The sequence below is a fragment of the Rhea pennata genome, chromosome 7 (genome assembly GCF_028389875.1).
Source record: "Rhea pennata isolate bPtePen1 chromosome 7, bPtePen1.pri, whole genome shotgun sequence".
In the NCBI taxonomy this organism is placed as follows: Eukaryota; Metazoa; Chordata; class Aves; order Rheiformes; family Rheidae; genus Rhea; species Rhea pennata.
Genome location: NC_084669.1, coordinates 10,094,231 through 10,117,469, shown reverse-complemented (window position 1 = coordinate 10,117,469; position 23,239 = coordinate 10,094,231). Strand labels below are relative to the sequence as shown.

At 40.6% G+C, this 23,239-nt stretch overlaps 1 protein-coding gene across 15 annotated transcripts in view; it reads left to right on the top strand.

Moving 5' to 3' along the window:
- The window catches only part of TCF7L2 (transcription factor 7 like 2), a 182,585-nt gene extending 161,742 nt beyond the window's left edge, over positions 1-20,843 (top strand). For 3 of the 15 annotated variants that reach the window (XM_062580763.1, XM_062580757.1, XM_062580756.1), the window contains 7 exons: positions 4,006-4,146; positions 5,060-5,219; positions 5,977-6,084; positions 11,066-11,114; positions 11,660-11,710; positions 12,852-12,924; positions 18,590-20,843. In XM_062580763.1, coding sequence (XP_062436747.1) covers positions 4,006-4,146; positions 5,060-5,219; positions 5,977-6,084; positions 11,066-11,114; positions 11,660-11,710; positions 12,852-12,924; positions 18,590-19,031 — 1,024 coding nt within the window. In that variant the 3' untranslated portion in view covers positions 19,032-20,843. Of the gene's footprint in view, positions 1-4,005; positions 4,147-5,059; positions 5,220-5,976; positions 6,085-11,065; positions 11,115-11,659; positions 11,711-12,851; positions 12,925-13,506; positions 13,581-18,589 lie in introns of those variants that run through there. The other 12 variants (XM_062580760.1, XM_062580758.1, XM_062580764.1 and 9 more) reach the window with 8 other exon arrangements.
- Positions 20,844-23,239: the final 2,396 nt, after the last annotated feature.

Genomic DNA, 23,239 nt, shown 5'->3' with positions numbered 1-23,239 from the left:
CTGCCCGCGGGGCTGGGCGGCTCTTGCCCTGCGTAGCCAGCACGGCCGGCACTGGTGCCGGTGCCCCTCAGCGCACCGGATAAGAGCCCTGCAGCGCTGGAAGGTCGCCAAGCCATTTGCTGCATTTGGTCTGCCAGGAGCATGAAGCCAGGGCAGACCCCAGCTTCGCCCACCTTGCACTCCAAGGCCTCTTCCCTGTTTCCCAAATCACTTCTAAAAGTGATTCCTGTAGTTACCTGCATTATCATGCAGATCTTTGGAGCACATCATGCTTCCTAGCCCAGAATACTCCCAAAGCTTAGCAATTACGGTTCATTAGTTAGTTAGAGAATGCTTATGAATAGTTTATAAAAGGTTAATGGGTGACTAATGATTTTAATAAATAGTTAGGACTATTAGGGTAGTGTCTTCAGGTTGTTTTAACCATTTACAACATTTTTCTGTGCTTGTAGCATCCCCTCACTCACTTCTTATGCATGCAACGTGCTTAATAACATCTCTTGATCTTTTATGACCCCTCTATAATGTGTCCTTAATGTAAATGGAGACTGGGGCTAACTGGCTGATGGGCAAACAGTGCACTCACTGCAAAAAAGCAACTGCTGTGAAAGAAAAGGGGGAAAGGCTTTAACAGCGTTACAGCACACAAGCACTGCATAGCTGTTAAGTGGTGGTAGTGAAAAATACCTTCTGTAACTGAAATTTCAGGGGAAACTCAGTTTTGTGGACTGCAGTTACTGAAGTTGGAGTGTAGCCAGGAACCCCAAATTAGCACTGTGCCCCACTCGGGCTGGCGTGCGCCTGGGTGCGTGGGAATGAAGGGGCACGCAGGCTCTGGGCCTGGCGCCCAGCCTGCTGGAGTCCCGTCTGAACGCGCCATCCACTCTGGGTGCTGGGCACCGTTCTGCAGCCCAAAACGTACGGCACGGAGGAGCGTGCCAGTGCAAGAGGCAGGGCTGACCCGCGGGAGAAGCTGCCTGCTGGTGACAAACGCCGAACCCGGTGGGAGACCCGCTGCCCTAAGGGTAACTGCGGAGCTGCTGCTGCCTCTTGGCGCAGGCTGCCGAGTCTCCAGATCTGGAGCTCAGGGGTCAGTCTCAGCCCAGCTGAAGTCCGTGGTGGTCTTGCCATCCATTTTGCTACAGTCCGGCTGCCACACAACATGCAAACGTAGGCGTCTCCTCCGCACCCTTTCCTCCCCATCCAGTCGCTCTCCCTGGTGCAAATGTTCTCTCTGAGAGACTAGTTGGGAAAACGATGTGCACATATGTAGGGGGGAGTTACATTTTTATCTTTTTTTTTTCTCCTCAAATTTTAATTAGCTGGAAATACTTAAATCTTCCTCAAAAATAAATAAATGAATAAAATAACCCCCTTATCTTTTATTGAACGTGCTTGCCTTGAAGATCCTGACCATACAGCAATTCAACATGTAGGTAGTATTTCTTCATTTGTTGGTGTGCTGTAATTTTTGACCAGGACCCCATATGAGAAGCAAATCCATGATCATGTTAGCACAGCCACATCCTGTGGCCTCTTCTTACTATGGTTCTTCTTATTATGGCTTAATGACCATTATTTTGGGGTACCCACTAACTCCAGCTGTAATCAGCCTTTTGTGATACTTAAGTCCACTCCTTTTTACCCTCCCATCCTTGCGCTACCACTGCACGCAGCTGCCCTTCCTTGCTGCCGCGTGCCCCCTGCCCTGCCCACTGTGTCCCCATGCCAGGCAAGCTCTGCTCTTCCCCTCTCCTCCTCAAAGGCAGGTTTTTCCTTTTCTTTGCCATTTCATCGTCTCTGACTCTTGTTCGGGTTTGCATCACAGGTAGCCCCAGCAGCAGTGTAGTCCTCGTTTCAACGCTGGGTCTGTGCCTGGAGTTCATCTAGGAAATACGTCCTTGGATCCTTAGTCCTTAAATAGGAAGCATGCCAACTTTTTATCACTGTGCTTATACTGATTTTAAAGAGGTCAAGATTTTGCTGTGGATTTTATTCTTGCCTGTGTTTATGTATATTTTTCAAAAAGCTAAAAACAGTTCCCTTTGAGCTCTCACTGCTTCTGTAGTTTGCATCGTGCTATGGCCAGGGGCCCCAAGCACTGTACGAAACACTGAATGCCCAGTCCAAATACACACACGCACACAAGTAGAGGGAGGGAGAGCAGAAGAAAGTGGAGTGAAGGCCAGGTTTGTGTCTTGCTCACTGATGAGGCAGTTTGGTGGCAGAAGTGGGACTACCACCGGCCCAGCATTGTCTCCCGTCCCGACCTGCCGTGCAGCAAAGCGTGTCCGCAGCCAGACACTCACTTCTCTCCCACCTACTTCCGTTAGCGAGCAGGAGAGGTCTTTTGACAAGGCGCTTGGAGATTTGTGTCAATGGGTCTTTAACAAAAGTAGAAACCTTTGAAGGGGTGACCACTTGGCTGCCCATTCTTCTCGGTGCTTGCCATCCCACCCTCCTCCTCTCCTTTTCTCACGCCTTTGTAGGAGCTGTGTTTTTTCTCTAGAGTTCGAACAGTCTCGCATCCTCCCTGTCATTCCCTGCTCTTCCCATCACTGTGATAAAATACTTCTATCCAATGATCTTGAGTACTAGTAGCTGATAGACAGAAATCTACAGAGCTCATACTGGAGAATAAATCCTTTTTATGAAAGTACTGTTCTGTGTTATCCTGTGAATGTGAGGAACATTTAGGCAGTTTGGGGGGGTTTAAGATTAGTAATGGAGTTCTTCGAGGGCAAGGGGGAAAGAAAACCCTATTATATTCTGATACATGTGGCCAGTCTGCTTAATGGTGGTATATCATCCCAGTATAGAAACCCGTTTAATAGAAAAAAATCATTGCATATAGAAGCTAGAAGAAATAATTCTTTTTGCCACTGCTTGTTCCAGATTGCAGTACTTTATTTGGACCAGGACAGCTCAGAATTCTTGGTTGAGAGTAGGATTTTACAAAGAAAAAATCTTACTGTTTGCTAGTTCAGCTTAGCCATGGAATTTTTGCAAGAAGATATTTTTGAGCCAAAACTCTGGATTAGATCCTGTTCCCTGGAACCTGCTGACTTCAGTGGGGGTTTTCTTAGGCAAAGTCACTTAGTCATTACCTCTGAAACCTTTTAAGACTGTTGAGGAATAATAACGATAAAAAAATCAATTCTGCTTTTGAAAAGTTTAATTTCATTTTAAAAAATAGAAAGACTGAATGACTGTGGTATGTTTGTTCTGTGGCCTTAACCTGGCAATTACATTTTGAGGAAAAGGATTCCATATCCCTGTGAATCCAGGTGCAGGACCTGGATTCCTTCTGTATATGACCATAAGTCATAGAGCTGACAATATTTTTCTCTTTAAAAAGGCTAGACTGTTGTTTTACATGAATTTAAGCCTTCTTCAGTTACCTTAATGGATCAAAATTGACTTCATTCCACAATCTTCCCACTTTCTGTTAAAGCAGTGTGGCTCAGAGATTTATTAGACACAAATAAGTATTTTCTTTTGCTCCATCAACAAAATGTAGCTAATGAGGCATCTATAAGGATTATCAAAAATGCATCTGGATTGTGCTGGCATTAATATTTTATTTGCTGTCAATATGCAACAAAAGATGTCATCCCAAATTCACAACACGATTCAGAACTATAAGAATTGGTTTCTTAGTTGCCACAGATAATTTCTTAGTTTTTTAAAAAAAAAAAAAAAAAAGAATTGGTGGATTTTCTTGCAGGTAGCTGAAATTCCACTTTCATCCAAGTTCATCCAGTTGAATTTGCTTTTTGTTAAAGATGTTAAAAATCATGATGTCTCATGTCAGTAATGATAATGAAGGGGGAGATTGGCTTTAATGACATTATGAGAGTCATTATGTTTAATTTATTGCTAATTAATGCTGCCAGCTTTCATACGCTTTATCTAGCTGTCATGTGCTTGTTATATGCCTTTTTTTTTTAATGTGTGTACACATCCCTCCCCATTCATTCATTTTTATTCTGACGATTTACACAGCTTTCTCTCCTCTAGGTTTCCTCCACACATGGTCCCGCCACATCATAGTTTACATACAACTGGAATCCCTCATCCGGCCATAGTCACACCAACAGTCAAACAGGAATCTTCCCAGAGCGATGTCGGCTCACTCCACAGCTCGTAAGTTTTTATTTCCCATGTTTTATTTTTAGAAATTCCTAAATACCACGTTTACGTATGTAGCTTTAAAAAAGCTTGGATTTGTGGGAATGTTTTTTGCTATAAAATATTTGAAAAGTAGCTTTTTCTCTTTTCTTTTGTCTTAAGTGATTTCACCAGCATTTAACTACCAAAATATGTGAAAATAACATTGGCACTTAGTCTTTCAGAGCACTTCTATAATGTAGGCAACTAGCTATAATTTTGACCCATTTTAACAAAGAAATGAAATTTTATTGATTACGTTTCAAGCTTTTTGACTAGTTTCCCTGTTTTTTAATACCAAGAAACCATGAGATACAAGGTACACAACATGAGATGATAAATTAGAGCATAAACAGTTTACCTGAAGCTGTAGAGAGCACTGGTATCAAGTTTAGGTATAAACTGAGAACTCTGATTTACTTGCTCCTCTTTCCCTGGCACATCTGGTACTTCTTGCCATTTCATTTTACGGGTTAATCAGAAAGACAGCATTTCAGTTCCTAGTAATGATGGTGTATAATTATTTCTATTACCATCTTGTTCATAAGCCCTCCCCATGATCTAAGAATCCATTTTCCAGATTCTTCTATCCTTTTGAGGTTTTTCTAGGAGGTGAGAACGTACTCAATGATACTGCGTAAACGTGAAAGGTTTTGTTATAATTCTGTTAAAACTGTCCTCATACAGCAGCCAGGATATAGGCTCTAGAGAACCTTCTGGATTTCAATGGCCAGTTGTAAAAGGGTCTAACATAAGACAAAGATAACTTTATTCTGACTTTTTTATAGTGTGTAATTTCTGAGGATTTATGTACAAGGGTGGAGGAGATTAATAAATTCACAAGAGCTCTCACTGTGAAGTTCATGTCTGTTTTCTCTTTATCCTTCAGAAAACATCAGGACTCCAAAAAAGAAGAAGAGAAAAAGAAACCACACATAAAGAAACCTCTTAATGCATTTATGTTGTATATGAAGGAAATGAGAGCAAAAGTTGTAGCAGAATGCACATTGAAAGAGAGCGCAGCCATCAACCAAATCCTTGGTCGAAGGGTAGGTAACTGGTGTAGCCGCAAGAGAGAGGCACAGCCAGGGAGTGAAACTGGGTGGGATTCACGCTGTTGCAGCAAGAGGGAATTGTGGCCTGCTGAGTGGGTGTATTTATTTCCCTCTATTACTGTGACAGTGGATAGAGATGTAAACTCTGCTCAGAGAATCCAGGTAAACCAAAGACCCTGTCTTGTTCTTTTCTGCCTGGGTCATTTGCTGTGGGAGAAAGGAGAGTGTAATTTTTTTTTTAATTATTATTTCAGTGTTGTTTCTATGACATGGACGTTTGAAAATCTTGGATTTCTTGTTACATTGCCCTAGAAATGAGCAAGTATTGGAACGTGCATGAACTAGAAAAAGGGGCAGGGCGCAAATTGGAACAAGGAGGGAGGTAGACCTTTTAAACATCTGTAATTGAGATCTTGGACCCAAAACAAATAGTTCAGGTTTTGGATCCGCCTGTTCTTTGTTTTTATTTAGTTTTTTTTTTTTTTTTTTTTTTCATCTTTCATCTGGCAAAGGGACTGAATGAATGTAAATGACTAGTTGTGTCTCTGTTATGTTAACTTGAGTTATAATCTGGAATTATAAATAAAATATGAACTGGCAGTATTCCAGATCATATATTTTTACCTAGCGTGTTTTTGGAAAATCAATTCTAACTATATTTATATATAACTAATATACTCTGCTATTAACATGCTTTTTTTAAAAAAGCTATGCTTTTTATTTTGTCTTTTTTCTCTTTTCTTCACCTCAGTGGCATGCATTATCCAGAGAAGAACAAGCGAAATACTATGAACTAGCAAGAAAGGAACGACAGCTTCATATGCAGCTGTACCCGGGCTGGTCTGCACGGGATAACTATGTAGGTTCCTATGTAGGTGGAAATTTTTTTAGTAGTAGAGCTTGTAGAAATGTATATGTGACCTGCTGAACTACAACCACACATTGCACACAAGCACTACTTGGAAAGCGTGGCTCAGGATCCCAATCTGGTAACAAAGCGGACGCTTCTCTCTGCGATACTAAAACTATTGGGGATAATTCACAGCCTCCACTTGGAAGAGGCTTCCTGACTGGGACTAGTAAAAGGTTAGAATTGGGGCATGACGGTAGAGCTCTGTGAAGAAACTCTCGCCTCCACTTCTACCAGCATCTGGAAATGTTATTTGGCTTGCTGGTTATTTTAAATTCATTAAAAAAAAAATAAATTCCCTTAGTATGGCTCCTCTCCTTTCCACCAAAAATATGAATAATTAGTGTCTTGTGCTTATCTGTGTGAGAGTATAGTGGAAAGTGGAAGAATGACTTATCCTAGCTTCAGAGAAGGACTGGCAAAACCAAAAGCGTGACTTGTTTGAAAGTCTTACTCTCAAGTGGGGTTAAATGAATTATTCCACGCTCTACTGTTGTATATTTAAATTATGTTCTGCTTTTTCATGGCCATGTTATCTATTTTTCTCCCCTTCCTCATTCTAAAAAATGTTTGGGAATTTGTGATCAATTGATGGAGTGCTTTTTAGATTGATTCCCCATACGCCTTCGAGAAAGCCTGTTTTGCAGCTAAAAGTGATAGAATTTTGTGCCCTTACAAACGTAAGGCCAGCATTGTAACCACTTACTAGTAGCATGTAACCCATTTTTCCAAATCTTTGTGGAAGCAGTACATCTGGTAGTAAGTGTTTGCAAGCCTAAAGCCATAAATTCATGACAGATTTCTGGACTGGTGGGAGCTCTAAACTCTGCTTAATAAGATCATAGAAATATCCTGATTATTTGAAATAAATAAAGAAACAGACATGTAAAAATTTCAAAGTTTCTATTCTGGAATAATCTCTGCTCCCTACCTTCCTGATAACCTTGCTCCCCTGGTTTGCGAAGCAGCATCTTTAAATTTATGTCAGTTTTGTACAATGTAAAACATTTTGTTTCTGTTGAAGTCTGTATCTTCCATCATCATCATCATCACTGCTGTGAACTGTTTTGCTGTAAATCACATAAACTGTGTGTTTTGTGTATAGCAATGTTAACCTATAAGAGCATTTGCTCTTCCATATATATACATATATATATATATATAGCTGGGAAAGCTGGTTCAGAGTTTGCAAGAAAGCCTAGGATAGCAGCAGCTCTCCATGTTTGTCCACCATTTCGGCAGTGGAGGATACACGCTTTCACTTAATTAGCAATATCTATATAAGAGAATTTTCTCAACTCCTTACGTTCTCTGTCTCAATTTTCTTTTCTTTCTGTTGGGCTCTGCCTCTCCCTCCTTTATTCTGAAGCTGAGTGATCCTTGGTAGAGGGAGGCAGATCTAAATCTCTTTAAATCCAATGAGGTACTGCTAAACATCATTTTTCCCTGTTTTTTCCGTGTCGTTTGGCCTGAGACTCAGACCATAGGCTGAGGTAGTTCTCAGTACTGTGCAGTATTGTCGTCTTGGGTGTTCGGAAGGGAGTGTGCGCTTAACTGAGGTTTCGGGAATGTTCATTCTGCGTAGTGACTGTGCCACTGACAGATGGGCATGTACAAAGCCTTCAGTGTTTAGGACCTTTTACTTTTGTCCTCACCGTGTGAGCACTGAGAAACCCTTTCTTCTCAAGCTAAAAAGGACAGGATGAGAAAGCCGGCGCTTTCCCAGCGGCTTGATGCTGTACCCCCAGGTGACCTTCAGGGGGAACCTTCCTGCCTCAGGAGAGCCCAGAAGCTTTGCATCCCACAGTTGCATCATCTGCAGGATTTATTTATTTCTCTCTTCCATCCATGCAGAGCTCTCAGAGTTTCCCTCCTCCCTCAGCATTTCTTAAGGTCTCAAGCCCTTCATGGATCTAGAAGGGGAGCATGTCTGGGGTGCTTAAAATAGCTAAATCATGAGTAATTTCACATCAGGAAGTAGGATGAGGCCAGCTGTAGCCCAGGTCTTCAGAAATCGGAACGCTGCATTCAGGAAACGCAGCTTCCAGCTTACTTTTAAAGAGAAGAGGATTCTGTGAATCCCTTGTGGCTTGTTGGTGTCACAAGGCACATTCTCTCTTCATGAGATCTAGTGCGACATTAATGCACTGAATGCTGGACTTGGAAATATGTATGGGTCTAGTAACCTTGTCTACCTGTAGTCTAGAAAATTAGTACAGAAGGATTCTGCAGTCTTGTCAAAACCCATGTTGGCTTGGCTCTGCAGAAAGAACACAAACCTGCCAAAACAGTAAGCAAGTGTTTACATCCACATCTACTTGCAGCCTAAGAATTTGTATAACATGACGATGGAAAACATTACGGACTGTCTGCTCCAGTGTGAGAAGGGCAGTCTGAGACAAAGACAAAAATGTATCTTCTGCAGAGCACTTCAAAAACTGCTGCTATAATTTTTTCTTAATTCCATGTACATAACTACATGGAATTACATGCTACATAATCAAGTATCTTCTTATAGCTCTGAAATTGAACACACAAGCAAGGTATTTATTTCCCCTATTACCTTTGCAGAGAATGTAGATGTACTTAGTGGGACCTTTTTCTATTCTTAGGAATAGAGTTTTCAAAGCTGGTGTTGAAAAGGGACCAGAAATTCCTGGTCCCTGGCTGAGATTCCTGTATGTCAGTCATTTTTAATACATTGCCCCCTAAAGAGATTATAGTACTTTAATACTATAATACTTAATACTACAGATGACTCTTGATCTGCGTTCTGGCCGGTGAAAGTTAAAGTTCTCAGATTGGAATAGCCCTTGAATTCCCAAATATACTGCAAAAAGTGATCAAATTAACCACAAGATGCATTCTGTTAATTATCAAAGTGGCCTCCTCGAGATTAAATAAAAAGCAGACTTATGGTGCTGAGGCAATTGTCCGATTTCAGTTACGTTGAAAAGCTGGAAAAAAATCACTGACTTTCATAAAGTTACTGCCAATTTAGACCAATGTAAATGAAGCAGAGTTTGAACTTACTGTATTTTTTGTGATGTGTGGACTTTGGAATACCAAATTTTCCCCACTTTTTATTCTCAGAGACTTTTAGGAGCAATGCCTCATTCTCTTTCTTGTCTTTTCCTGTCGTGTTAGACAAACGGCTCGTGTAACAATTGATATTTTACTTAAACAGAGAACTCAGAACGACGACATACCATATCTCCAAAAATGACCTCAGAGGTGTCTGAGTTTATTTCTCAGGAACAGCATTCAGGCCACAGGATTATGTGCATGTCCTTTAAAATTTACTGTGCACATAGCTTGTTCTATCACCAGAAGGCTCTCTTGAACAAGACTGTACTTATCCCAGCCTGGGCAGCAGGGTGGCAGTTTACAACAAGGATAAATGAGTGCAGAAGCCTTGTGCCAGAAAGACAGCTTTGGGGGAGGAAAAACACTGCAACAACAACAACAAATCAAAATCCAACATTCACACTGGGTGAATTTCTTACTAATAAATTCTAGGGAATGGATCATAGTGAGTGTGCCAGAAATAGTGGATGGGCCAAACTGAAGCCAAACTTAACCATTTAGTTGGAAGCTAGACCGACTGAAAGGGAGATGTCCAAGATGTAGGAGAACCTCTTGGCCTCTCCTCAGATATACTGCCAGACCTTCAAAAGTGCTGTGAGATTCCTTCTTTCAAGACATGTTTTTGTTCCCTTCGCTCTTGACCACAAGGGACTGCTGGTCTTACGCCTTTTCACCAATTCCTCTTACTACCACATCTTCAAAAGCAGAGATCACGGCATTGTTTACAGTTGACATTGCTGCCCAAATGTTGCTTTTAGTAGCTGGGGACCTCTGAAAATGAAATGACCATATTTCCCCACACTAGCCTTTTTGTTTTGCTCTGCAAATTCTGTCATTCAGTGCTGGAAGAAGAGTTTTCTTAGAAAATACCTATTTTTTTCTTTTGAGCCATGCTCATCATGATCTCATTTTCCACAGAGTTCAGGCTGATCCTTATGATCATAGCCTCTCGCATAGTGCTGGAGGGAAAGTGGGAAAGGATGGACCCTTGTTTCTCCAGCCTCTTCTGTTCCATTTCCCCCTCTGATCAAAAACCATAATAAATTACATCATCTTGATGGATAATATTTGGGAAAGGGCCATTGTTTAGCAAGTTAATACTGCTGACTTTCTTCATGATAGTAAAATGTGGACAGCGTCTTAGTTATATCACACTTTGGATTTCTTTCCTTTCTGCTGTGCTTCCCAGGCTTTGGGTGCACTTATAAACCTGCTGGTTAGGCTTTCCTCATTATTGTGGCTTCTTTATTGTGGCATCTGTTTTAATGGTTAATTTTGCAGCTGAGGAACCCCAGGGGCTCAAGTCTGACCTCATTTGCACACTCTCCCTCGTTCAGTCTCCATTGTTCCCCCTTCTTCTTTTCCTGCCCCCAGAAAAAATGTGACCATGAGTGATTTTTGCCACTTCCAGACACAGGAATGTACAGGTGTCAAATATTATTGTCATCATTCTGAACTTACCTTGAAATAAGTTCCTTCTGATTCTTTCTGCCTCCACCCCAGCTGCTTACGGCTTTCAGAGGATGTTAGCTTTGCAGGAGGGCTGTAGTGGGGCTGTTAGAAAGCAGAATAAATGGCACAGCACAGGGTGGGCCAGCAGACAGAGCCGTTTCCAGGGAGAAAGTATCCCCTTGGGGCCCTCTTTGGCTTCCCAGAGACGGGAAGGCACTGCAGGTGCATCCCAGTGTTCAGGTCCTCCATGCGGTGGTTCATGTCCTCTCCAGTGGACTTGGAGGACAGAGCACTCTGCTGTCACTCTGTGCTGTCTAACAAAGGTAATTGTTGTTGGGGTTTTTTTGTTGGTGGTTTTTTAACCCTTCTCATTTGTGTTTGTTTCGTGCAGGGAAAGAAGAAGAAGAGGAAAAGGGATAAGCAGCCAGGAGAGACCAATGGTAAGTAAAAATAAGTCTCAGTACCTTGCGTAGTGGAACTGTGGCAATGCTTATCTTACGTTCCTAGGTGCGGGGGAGGTGGGCAGGAGTCCCGTGGCCTCACTGAGAGCCAGTCCCTATTGTAGACAGCCTTTATTAATACACTTTAATTATTTACTCATTATTGCCCTTCTAAAACTAGTAACCAGGCCATTGCATGTAAGAGCCTCTTGTGACATTAGTTGAATCTGAACGTAATAACTGCAAAGCCTTTAACTGCAGATCCATAGTTGTAATGCCTATGCCATCGTTTATAAAGTTGTCTGCTTATTTTGCGCGTATGTGTGTGTGTGTACGTATGTGTGTGTTTGGTATTAATTTGGGCTGTACCTGTATGTTCTGATGCATGCCTTACAGTGGTAAATCGCACCCAATTTAAATTAAGGAGGTTTGCCATTCTATATAGGAAATTAGAAATACTGCATAGGCAATCTCATAGTCAATTTTGAAGAAGCCCTAATTTAATTTTTTTTGAAGCCTTTGTGTAATTTGTTCTTTTTTTTCAGAACACAGCGAATGTTTCCTAAATCCTTGCCTTTCACTTCCTCCGATTACAGGTGCTAACGTCATTTTGAGTCATTTAAAATAGTTTATGAACTGCTTTTTAGTTTTTTTTTCCTGACATTATAGATTTTAACATTAAACACTTATGACATTAAAAAAATATCATCCACACGTTTTTATAGTGTTTATTATCTATATATCTTTATATCTATATATGTTTGATAGTATTTTTATTTTGTTTTTGTTTTTTGTAACAATTGCTATTAAAACAGTAATATGGTAAAAATAACTCAAGAGTTGTACTAACTGTGCAAATTGAATATGCAGTATTTCTTTAAAGAGACTGATAAGAATGGAAGCAAGTCAGTAATGAACCTCCTTAATCTAATGGCATTTTTCATGGCTCCCACTAAGTCTTCTCACATTAGCATGCCTACGCATTTTTTTTAATTATTTTAGTTTTGGAATTTTTGTTTTTGCCTTTCTGCTCAAGCCTATTCATTGCAATTCACCCGCTGTACTAACTCAGCACCTTGCCATGCTTTACGTTTTATTTTCTGGCTGATACTAACATGCTCATTCCGCAATCTGCTTATTCTTATCCATTCCTTTAAATATAAATTAATAAAAACAAATAAATTGAATGCTATTCCAAAAGCTGCATTATCCCAGGAGATATAATTTCCTTTTTCTTTTTTTTTTTCTTATTTTTATTTTGTATCTAAGTTGAAGAAAAAAGCATGTTCAGGATCTAACTTCCATACTCAGCTTCTTTTCTTCCTTTTTTTTTCCCTCACAAAAAGCAGAAGAAAAAAACCAAACTCAAGTAAATCTTGCCTGAAACGTCCTGCTAGACCAGCCACAATGACTTTCCTCTTTCTGCTCTTTTAAATGGGAAAGATACAGTCCTTTGTAAAGGGATACTGCAGCTTTAATTGCAACAGCTAATCTCAAGAGTTGAATAAGAATGTGATTATCACTATTTTTTTTTTACTTTTAAATCGAAAGTCAATATTTTGCAATTAATAACAAGGACATTGATTTTTATTCCCTTTTTTATTTTTATTTTTTCCTTATTTTTATCTTTCTCTTTTTTCTCCCCTTCTCTCTCTCTCTTTCTCTCTCTCCCTCTCCCTCTCCCTCTCTCTTTTTTTCTCTCCCCCTTTTCTGCTCGCTTTTCTTGAACTCATTCAGACCTGAGCGCTCCTAAGAAATGCCGAGCGCGCTTTGGCCTTGATCAACAGAATAACTGGTGCGGCCCCTGCAGGTGTGTATAGTTTTCCCAGACTCGCTATGGCTGATTTGCAGCTGGTTTATTTGGTACTTTCCCCTTTTTTTTCCTGCCTTGTTGCTTTGTAGCTCTGTATTGTGATCTAGAAGACACAAGGGAGTGGGACACTGCCATGAGTTATCGTCTCTCTGAAAGGGTCTTGCTTTTTCGTGTTTTTTTTTTTGTTGTTGTTGTTGTTGTTTTTCCTTCCTCTTTGCTGCTGCTAGCCAAAAACCCACTGTAAAACAGCATCAGCCTTAAGCATATTGTGGTTCAAACACAGTCCTGCCCTGCCGGCCTCCTCTCCAGGAATGTCACCTTTTCCCAAGGCCCTCGATAACCTGGCACTGAGCGTGGTACCGACACGGGACGGACGCACAGCCGTGTCGCCACGGCACAGTTTTTTGTTCTGGCTTATTGTGAAAGTCCTGTTTCTTTCAGGCCCTTGGTATGAGGGGAGATTACCAAATAAAACTGAGGTGATTAAAAGCTAAACGTAGCTGTAGCTAAGATTACACAGTCCAAATGAGCTCTATCCACCATTGTGTTGTATTTTTTGTGTTTACCTTATGCTAACAGATGCAAATACTCCAAAGAAGTGTCGGGCATTGTTCGGGCTTGACCGACAGAGTTTATGGTGCAAACCATGCAGGTATAATCCTACCCACTAGGCCTTTGGGGAAATAAAAGCAATCTGTCCTCTTAGTGCATTTGTGTGATTTTATTTTTTTAATCTTTTTTTCCCCTCACCCCCACCTTTCTCTCTCCCACAGCACCAATTGCTAATAATCTTTGATCTTTGGAATTTCTTGCTAATTTAATGCCATTTTCTCTCTTTCTTTACCAATAACCTCTCCCTGGTGGTAGAACTGGGAACAAGAAAATTTGAAGTGCTTATAGCTGGCAGTTGGTTTTTTGTTCTTGTTTTTTTCCAGATTGTCAGCAAAATTAATGTTCAAGTGGACATTTTATATTTTGTCTTTTGTGTAGGTCTGTGTCCACTGTCTCCAAAGGTTTAAAAAGTTCTGGGATATGCAGCTCTAGTGTTTTTATCCTGATTATAGATATATAAGCCAGTGTTTACAGCTTATATTGTACTCATTTTTTGGTTTATCTGCAAAATTTGGATAGATGCCTATATGCCAATATTTCTTGATAAGGCTTGTGTAGTTGTTATTTTTGAAATGATCTGCTGTCTTCTGCTGATTTTGAAAATAAATTTTTCCAAATTTTATCCCAACAAGTGAGCTGTAAACTCTTGAGCTCTAGACAAACTAATTACAACTTTAGTAGGACAGTTTTCAGCACTAAAAGGAGATGAAAGACATCAGAGAGCCCAAATTCCAACAGCCTATGTTCTACTGGAATTTAATTCTGTGTATAACTCAGTACGTACTTTTTTCTTGGTGGAGGGATACCAAGTAGTTCTTTTCTCATTCCTTTTTCTTAAATGATCGCATTTGGTTAAATGTGTTGTTTCTTTGTTCTGATACAAGCAGTCTTTGAATTTGGAATATTATGATGGTAGGTATTTCAATCCAAACCACACTCTGTGTGTAGTGATTCCTTTCCCACATTTTCCCCTCTTACTCATGCCAGTCCCATGTGCTTCATCTCATTTAGAATGTAGATCAGATGTTCCTCATATTTTGTGTATGCACGCAGTCTTGTTTGTGCTTAGTATCAAGGAAAACATGAATTGAGGGTGGTGTTTTATGTCAAAATATGAGATAAGAGAAGGCATTGAAAATGTCTTCAAAAGATTGCATATTGTCCCGTATAAGGCATGCTTAGTACTGGGTGTTTGGGGATTGAGGTGTTAGATATCAGCACTAGTATATATGTTAAATTTTGAAAGCAGCAATTTCTTAAAGCTTAAGGAAAGGAATAAAAATTCAACCTAATAGGGCTGGGTAGCCTATTTTGCTGTTAAGTATTAGGAGACTCCAATCTCATGCTAACCAAAGACTCATAACACTGTATTTAATTAGGCTTTATTCTGTGGTTAATGTACTACATGCTATCAGTAGATATTTGTGTAGTCTAGCGATACAGTATTTGAAGCATGTCAAACTCTGTATGCCGAGTATTAGAACTGTGGGCACATCGTGTTTGTGTTGCTTAATCTTTCTCTAGCTGATTAAGTAAACATCATACTTTTGAAGCTTCATTTTATCACAAAGGGGATTTTTCATTCCGTCTGCACATTAGTTACTGCTTAGGTTACACGTAAGACAAACCCTGTCTTAATTTACTCCAGCTTTTGGTTAGGAATCCTTGCTTTTAGCGACTTTATTTTTTGAAAACATTTTCAGTGTTAGTTTTGAGCTGTACAGTACCTTTCAGTGATGTAGGTGATAGCTTTAGACTTATCAATACAGGCTGTTTTTTCCCCTTTTTTCTAATGCATAAAGATGTTTTCTTATTAGGCAATTTAGAGCATTTTTCTCCTAGTTCTGGTCCTAACCATCATAACAGCGTATATGGCAGCATGGTAGGTGTAGGGCATCTTAGGTAGGTGCTGAAGACGCACAGTTTGTTGACATTATGGACACTGAGGCATCTCTGCTCCCAGCAGCTCAATCAATGCTTGTCCTTTTCTGGGGCTCTCACTGCTGGCAGTTGCAGTGCTAATGCTTGTTTTGGTGCTGTCCTAGGGCTGGTTTCACCTGACAGTGTAAACGAAGTCACTTCTGCTGACTTCTGCCATCCTGACGTGGCAGGTGACGTTTTCAGAACGCTGCACAGACAAATAGTCCTTATGGTGCGCTTGTGAGGGGGGTACGTAGCTCGTTTAGCCTTGCTTTAAGGACAGCAAGACTGAGGCATGAAGAGCTCCTCAGACTTTAACTTATTTCCCTTCACCAGGGTTGCCCGATGTAATTTGCTTCTGGTAAAATTTGGTTTACAGGGTTTGGGGCAGTTACTCATTTGCGTATTCTGGCCCATCTAGCCCTGCTGTGACCACAGCCACGCATAACACAGGATGGGAATGGCACAGGCTCAAGATGGAGAAATGTCTTCCCTTGACCCATCACCATTTTAGTAAATGGATTTTCAGACTAAAAGTGGTCAGTGCACTGTTAAAGAATTTGAAACAGAGGAAACATTCTGTCACCTTAGTCCTAGTCAAAGAAAAATTATTTAAGATAGCAGAGCAGTGTTTCTAATTACAAAAAGGCTATTAACTCTGCAAGGTCAGAAAGTTGCATAGTTCTGTGGTATTTTCATTACATCTGCTTTGCCATGGGAAACTCTTCTTTTTCAGGCCACAGAACTTAAGTTAGTATTAAAAAATCGATTGAATTTTTGACACACTAGATTCAAACTGGCTCTAGTGCAGTAATTAACTGCCTTGTAGGTTCAGAGCAATCCAATTGAGTGACTTCTGGACCACTGTCAATGAGGCAGGCAGAACTTGGTTTTCTGCTTGCAAATTACTGGATTTTTTAATTATTTTTTTTAACCCTGGGGTCTCCAAATTGTGAAAATCCACCTTCCTACACTAATATTTTCTAAGAGATTTGTGAAATGTAATTGTGTGGTTTATTTTTTGTTGTTGTTTTTTTTGTTGTTGTTGTTCTGGCTGCTGTACAAAAGATCCCAGCACAAATTGTGGGCCTGGTAGCATTGCAGAGTTTCAGACTCAGAAGTAGCATAGGAGAGGAGAAGGGAGAGAAAAAAAGAGGGGCAGAAATGTCGTTAGTCTAGTGCTAGAGCCTTCCCACGCATTCTTGGATGGTAGATGAATTAACAGGTTCTGTTTTGAGCCCACCAAGTTAATATTTTTTTCTATCTTTTAACTTTGCTCTAATAAAGCATGGTTTACTGCCTTCACTTGCTGTCTTCTTTCTTTCTTTCTTTCTTTTTAACATGTAAGTTGCATGGATGTCTTTAGTTTTTAGCATGTGTTGATCTGCAGGCTAACGTGGTTAAAACTCTACTAGCTCTAATTTACCTTGCCATATGGAACTTGGAGCAGAACTTCAGGCCATTGCCTGATTCTCTGGAAAAAGGGATGTCACAGCACTGACATCTGCCAGATCCTTCATGGAAGGAGATGGAAAGGTGGGGTACCAGGGCTTGCTGTTCACTTCTGGCTCTGGGATACAGTATCTTTTGCCTCCAGGATCAAGCTGGTTAGGTTTGCCTCAGAGTGGAGAAATGTCTAGCTCCATTGCCTAGGTGAAGGACTTTGGATTAAACTAAGTGAAATGCAGTTGCCGTATATATGGGAGAAAATCTACTGGCAGAAATGGAATTAGTGGGGAATTTCACCCAGCAACATTCAGCATCTATGCTAGAGTCCAGCGTTTCACATGCTCCTCTCTAATCTGCCCAAGCTGCTCAGCTAGTGTGAGGTGTCCACAGGGGAGGGACAGTAGTGTGCTCCTTGAGAGGTGGTTGTGAACAGTGTAGCTGGCTCTTTCCAAAGATTTTATGGCATAGCTGCTTTAGACCGACTTTGTCAAATACATTGCATGGAAAAGCATGTTTTTAAGTAGGAGGGCTGGAAAGCCATCATTATTAGGGTCAATATGGCCACTGAACATTACTCTGCCAGATGCTGTAGTCATTTGCCTCATTATTTCTGTCCTGCTACTAGAATCCTCCTGCATACACTTGACAGGAGAGATGGTGTGAAAGTGTCATTTGTTGTTCATTGCTCCTTTGCACTATTAAGTGGACAGAGGGAGGAGAAAAGATTTTTGTTGGGTCACATATTCGGTTATTTGAAGACAAATGGCTCTTGTGAGATTCTCATGTTCCCTGGTGTGAAATAAGTTCCATGTTGCTCTTCATCTTTGTACCTGTCGTCGTGCTCTTCACCTGCCGAAATTGGATCCCGCTCTGAAGTTACATGGGTGGCCTCTTAGAGGAAAATTCCCCAAAATGCAGAGAAGCCATTTCCCAAATCTACCACTCTCCCTTGAAACAAAAAGTAAATCTGGGTCGATTCAAAGCCACAACCTGCAGGCCATACAACCAGTTATTCTTGTTATTTTGGATCATACTCTGTTTATCCTGTTCTTTTCCTGTTTTTCTTTTGTTTGTTTTGTTTGTTCATTTTGATTTCCCCTCTCTCATTCTTTCTATTATATATTCTTCCTGTCTGACTCTGACATCTCTCAATTTGGTGTGGTTCGTAACAGAGGAAAAAGCAATGAGCAGTAGGTTGCAGCCGTTCTTGCCTCCCAAAGGCAATGCATCGTAAAGACTACAGGTGACGCAGGTGTAGAAACAGCCATGTTAACTTGGACAGCATCGTGAGATATTATCAACTCTCAACAATTTTTTATTTTACAAGGGTTAATTTTTTTCCTAAGGAAAGTTGAGTTTGCAGATTAGCACAGTGGGCTCAAAAACCATGTCTCTTGATTTTTATGATTACTTTAAAAATAAATAAGCAAAAGAGGCAGCCTGAAAAGGAGGGTGATGGAGAGACAATTTGCGAATCTTTTCCAAATCCGTTAGTGGAGGGGAGGTTCCTGCGTGAACTCAGTGCCAAGAACACCCAGCCAGATTTTAAGCACGGTGCACAGGGTCTGGGTGCAGCATGTTCAGAGCCCAGAGTAGTTTATTTATGGCTCTTTGCTTTAGATAACTTTCTCCATTAGCATCTTTGCCCTTTATTCACAGATAACTCTCTCCCTGTTTCTAGGAGAAAAAAAAAGTGCGTTCGCTACATACAAGGTGAAGGCAGCTGCGTCAGCCCACCCTCTTCAGATGGAAGCTTACTAGACTCTCCTCCTTCCTCTCCCAACATGCTGTCCTCCCCCCCAAGAGACTCGAAACCACAGACTGAACAAACGCAACCTCTCTCGCTCACGTTGAAACCCGACCCGCTGGCACACCTCGTCATGATGCCGCCGCCGTCCGCGCTCGGCCTGACCGAGAGCTCAGCGAGCAAGCCCAGCGCCCTGCCCGCGGCGGCGTGTCCCAACGGGGCTCTGGAGCACCAGCCGGCCACCCTCGCGCCCGCCGCCGCCGCCGCCGCGTCCTCCTCCTTAGCACAACCTTCGACATCCTCCTTGCATTCCCACAGCTCGCTGCCGGGGACACAGCCCCAGCCGCTGTCACTTGTAACCAAGTCTTTAGAATAGCTTTAGCCTCTTTAGCCCGTTCTGTTTTGTTTCGAGGTTTTAAATTCTGTTGGGATTTTGGGTTTTATTTCCTTTCCTTTTTTTTTCTTTTTCTTTTTTCCTGTTGCTGTCGTTCGTTGTCGCCGTTTTTCGGTTTTGTTTTTAATTTGTGCCACGTGGCTACATTAGTTGATGTTTTATCGAGTTCATTGGTCAATATTTGACCCATTCTTATTTCAATTTCTCCTTTTTAAATATGTAGATGAGAAAAGCCTCATGATTCTGCCAAAATTTTTATCAACAGCTGTTTAAAGTCTTTGTAGCGTTTAAAAAATATATATATATACATAATTGTTATGTAGTTCCAATAGCTTAGTTTTAAAGACTGATTTTAAAAATTAAAAAAAAAAAAAAAAGAAGCAATTTTGAAGCAGCCCTTGCCGGAGGCATTGGTTCTTTATTATTTGTATTAAATACGAGCTTGCGAACCAATCATTTTACATCTGGTTTTTAAACCTTTAAGGGCACAACGAATGCAGTGCCGCTACTACTTCTTTTTTTTTCTTCCTTGTGTGAAACAACCTTTATTGTGATGTTACTTGTTATTGTTTAAATGTACAGAAACAAAGGGTTAAAAAAAATGTGTTAATATACCTTGTTCCATGGTGTTGTTCTTTTTGGGGGAGGGAACGCTACTCAACAATTAAAAGTATCACAACGCTATTGGACCAGTAGTATTTATTGCTTTAGAAATTGCTTGTTGTATCTGTATGTTGTCCCTTTTTAAATGTTTTTTTCCTCTTTTTTTTTTCTTGAAACATTGTATAAAATTTTTTTCCTTAGTGTAAGCATCTTATATATAACAACTCATTTGTACAAGGTTTTTAAGTTTATATATAAATGTGTATATATATATTTTTCCGGGATTTTTGTTTTTGATTTACTTTTGTGATTTTTTTTTTCTGTATGAAACACAGTTGCCACCAAATGGACATTCGCAGATGCATTTTTCAAGGATCAATAGTGTAAAAAATAAATTGCTTTAAAAGCCATTACACACAAAAAGACTTGAAAATTTAGCAAGGGAATTTTTAGCAACGCTGTTTGAAAAATAGCAAGGTCCAAGTGTCTCCCATTCAGAACTGCAGCTGAATCCCCTGCGACATTAGGACTGTAGGCTGTGTGCAAAATTTTTATGTGCCAAAATCTCAGTGACTTTTAACTTTCTCCCAACAACTTTATTATTTTTTTAATGCTGTAATTTTTTTGTTCATCATGTTTTGCTGTGATGTTACATAGATAGATATGTATGTAGTTTTAATGTCACCTATAACAGACGTGTTTGGTAGCAGATTGTCCGGAAAGCATTTAAAATGAAGAGGTATAAACCCTTAAGGGCCAAATTCTGTATATTAGATTATTCATAAAAGGAAAATCAGACTGCCACTTTTATGTACACTTACTACATACAGGTAGGTAGCAAAGTTAAAACAAAAAAAAAAAACTAGGCATGTTGATGTTGCAAAAAACGCTGTATAAAGCTGAAAAATTGTTCATCTGTTCATTCAGTGCCATTGTAGTTGACATGAAGCGATTGTAAAACTGTCTCAGATTTTTCTCTGGTTTATTAAGATGCTAACTATAACATTTTTTGTGAATACTTTGAATGTTTCCTAACAGTTGTGATGTTACTGTTCCGTTTTATGCTCTTATTCCAATTTTCATTTTTAATGGTTTGGAAGCCATTTTTTGTAATGAATAAATGTTCATGCTGTACAGTATCTGTAGCATGCAGTTCTGGATTAATAAAAGCAACTTAGTATGTGCAGAGAATGACTTGTCAACTCATTTATGCGTTGACTGCCTTTTACTCTGGCCAAAAAGATTTAGAGCCCAAGTGGAAAACTTTCTCATAACATTCTTCTTGAAGAATTTCACCACTTCCAGCCAGCTCTTCTTGGTGAGAAATACTCTATTTCATTTGGGTTCTTTTGTTACTACCTCTCAAGAGTGTCTGCTAAATTCATTTTGTGCTAGGCCTCCCCTGCTCGACAAACTGTTTTGCGTGAGTAGCAGTAGTGGAAAATACCTTTTTTTAAAAGGAAATGGTGCATGAGTTGGCAAAAGACAAGTAACACATTAGCTGTTCTTCTGATGTGAAATGGCATGCCTGCGTGATCCTGACAGTGGGACAGGAGGCCGGGGCTGGTGACACCTTTAATTTTAAAGAAAACATTTTGTTCAACCCGCTGATCCTACAGTACAGGGTGCATGCACTATAAAGGTCACTCAGGAGAGCTTAGGTAACCCTGAATGGTCACAGAGTTCTTGTGCTGGCCTTTGGGGCTTATCTCTTGGCCAGATTTGGGCCTATTTCTGCAAACTTTCTTATGCACGGAGTCCTTGCAGCCCTTGCAGGAGTCCTGCTGTCAGTACTGAGCATCCACAAGATACAGTAATGCCTGTAGATGCTCCACTATGAGAGTGAACTTACATGCCTGTTGGAGTTCAAATATTTTGATAAAATGGTTGATTTGTTTGTTAACTGACTAGATATTTAAGCTTCTTAATTTCCAGGAAACTCTCACAAATGGATGTCACCATAGCCCAAGTCATTTTGGCGAATTCCAGCCACAGTAATTTCTACAATGGTACTTAAGGGCAATTGCGAATGCAGAAATCTCCGAACAGGCCTGTTCTCAGCCTTTGTGGTAGCGTAATGCTCTTGTAATGTACTTTTCGTCAATTGGTCTTGATGCCTTCTCGAAGGGTAAGTATTTTTTCACATGTAGGAAAACAGTCGTAGAGGGGTGACTTTCTTCTCCCAAGATTGAGGAATGGGGCTATTTCTGGAGGCTCCACCATGGTCATACTGTCCCGCAGCTCTGCTGTGGCCTGTGTTGTCCCTCATTTTGGTGGCCTTCAAACCTGCCGAAGTCCTGGAGGCAGCTGCCTGGTTTAGGTGCTGCAAGGCAACAGCATGTTTTGGTGAGGCAGCTCCAATAGGCAGCATGAGTATGAATTAAATTACTTCCTAGTGTGCTCTGGGGCAAAGAAAAGAAAGTGATCCATTTAAATATTGTCAACTTGCCTCCGTGGATAAAATCAAAGCTGGACACAAAGCAGTTACTGTTGGCTGCAGAAGGATTTTGCTTTGCAAAAGGGCAGGGAGGTATTAGGTTGGGGTAGTTTGTGATATTTAAACAGTGTGTGGAACTTAAAATTACTACTGCCTTTTTTAAGGACCAGTCTCCAAATGAGAAGACTTCTTCTGTTTCTAACTTGTTAATATACAGTAATATACTTAGTATTGCTTCATTTTTCCTTCTAGAAGAATTAAGTCATGGTGAATTTTTTACCAGGCTCCATTTTCTACTTTGATCCGAGGCCTGATGCTGTTTCTATTGTGGTCTGCTATGAAACTCCTATTGACTTCAGCAGAAGCAGGACTGGAACATGTCCCCTCATCCCCCGCTGCAACCATGTATGTAAACTTGAAGGTGTTCCCGTTGCACCCTGCTTCCTGTTTGGGGGGTGAGGGGGTGGAATCATGTTCAGGGCGGGTGAAATGGGCCTCTGTGTGAAAAGGATGTTGCTGTAAAGCCCTTGTGTGTTTTGAAATGTTGAAGATGCCAAATCTTGCTATTGTTGGTAGCCAGGAAATTGAACATGAAACTCAGATTACTCTCCCACTACTTGAGGTTTCTAGGGATTTTTTTTTTTTTCTTTCTGAATGTTTTGACTCTTGCTAGAACATGGCCATCCATCAGCCAGACACATGTGCTGCATCTCTGCTGGGAGTAACTGCTCTCTTCTAATGTAAAACATTGTGCTCCAGGGAGATCTTTGAATACTATGATTCAAAGGAAACACCATCAAGGTATGATTCATATATTCAGCAAAATAGTGTGTTCTTTGCTCGCTGCTTTATTAGAAAACTTTTGGAAAGCAGAGTCCAAAATACTGTTCCTGGTAAATTGGTTTTCCTTCTGTGTATGCAGTGAGAGAGGCACTTGATCCAAAGGTATATTGTACAGAGCTAGTGAGCGGTGAATAGCTTGCACTGGTAACTCATATGTTGTGGAAAACAATTGCGTATTCCCAGGAAAGCAACTGTTGGTGTTTCCTGTAGGTTGTATATTGGCTGTGTCCCTTGGTGGACTTGTGCCTTCAGATTTAGCTCCATGTTCACCTGCGCAGATGACTGGTCAGGGATCCGAGGAGGAAAT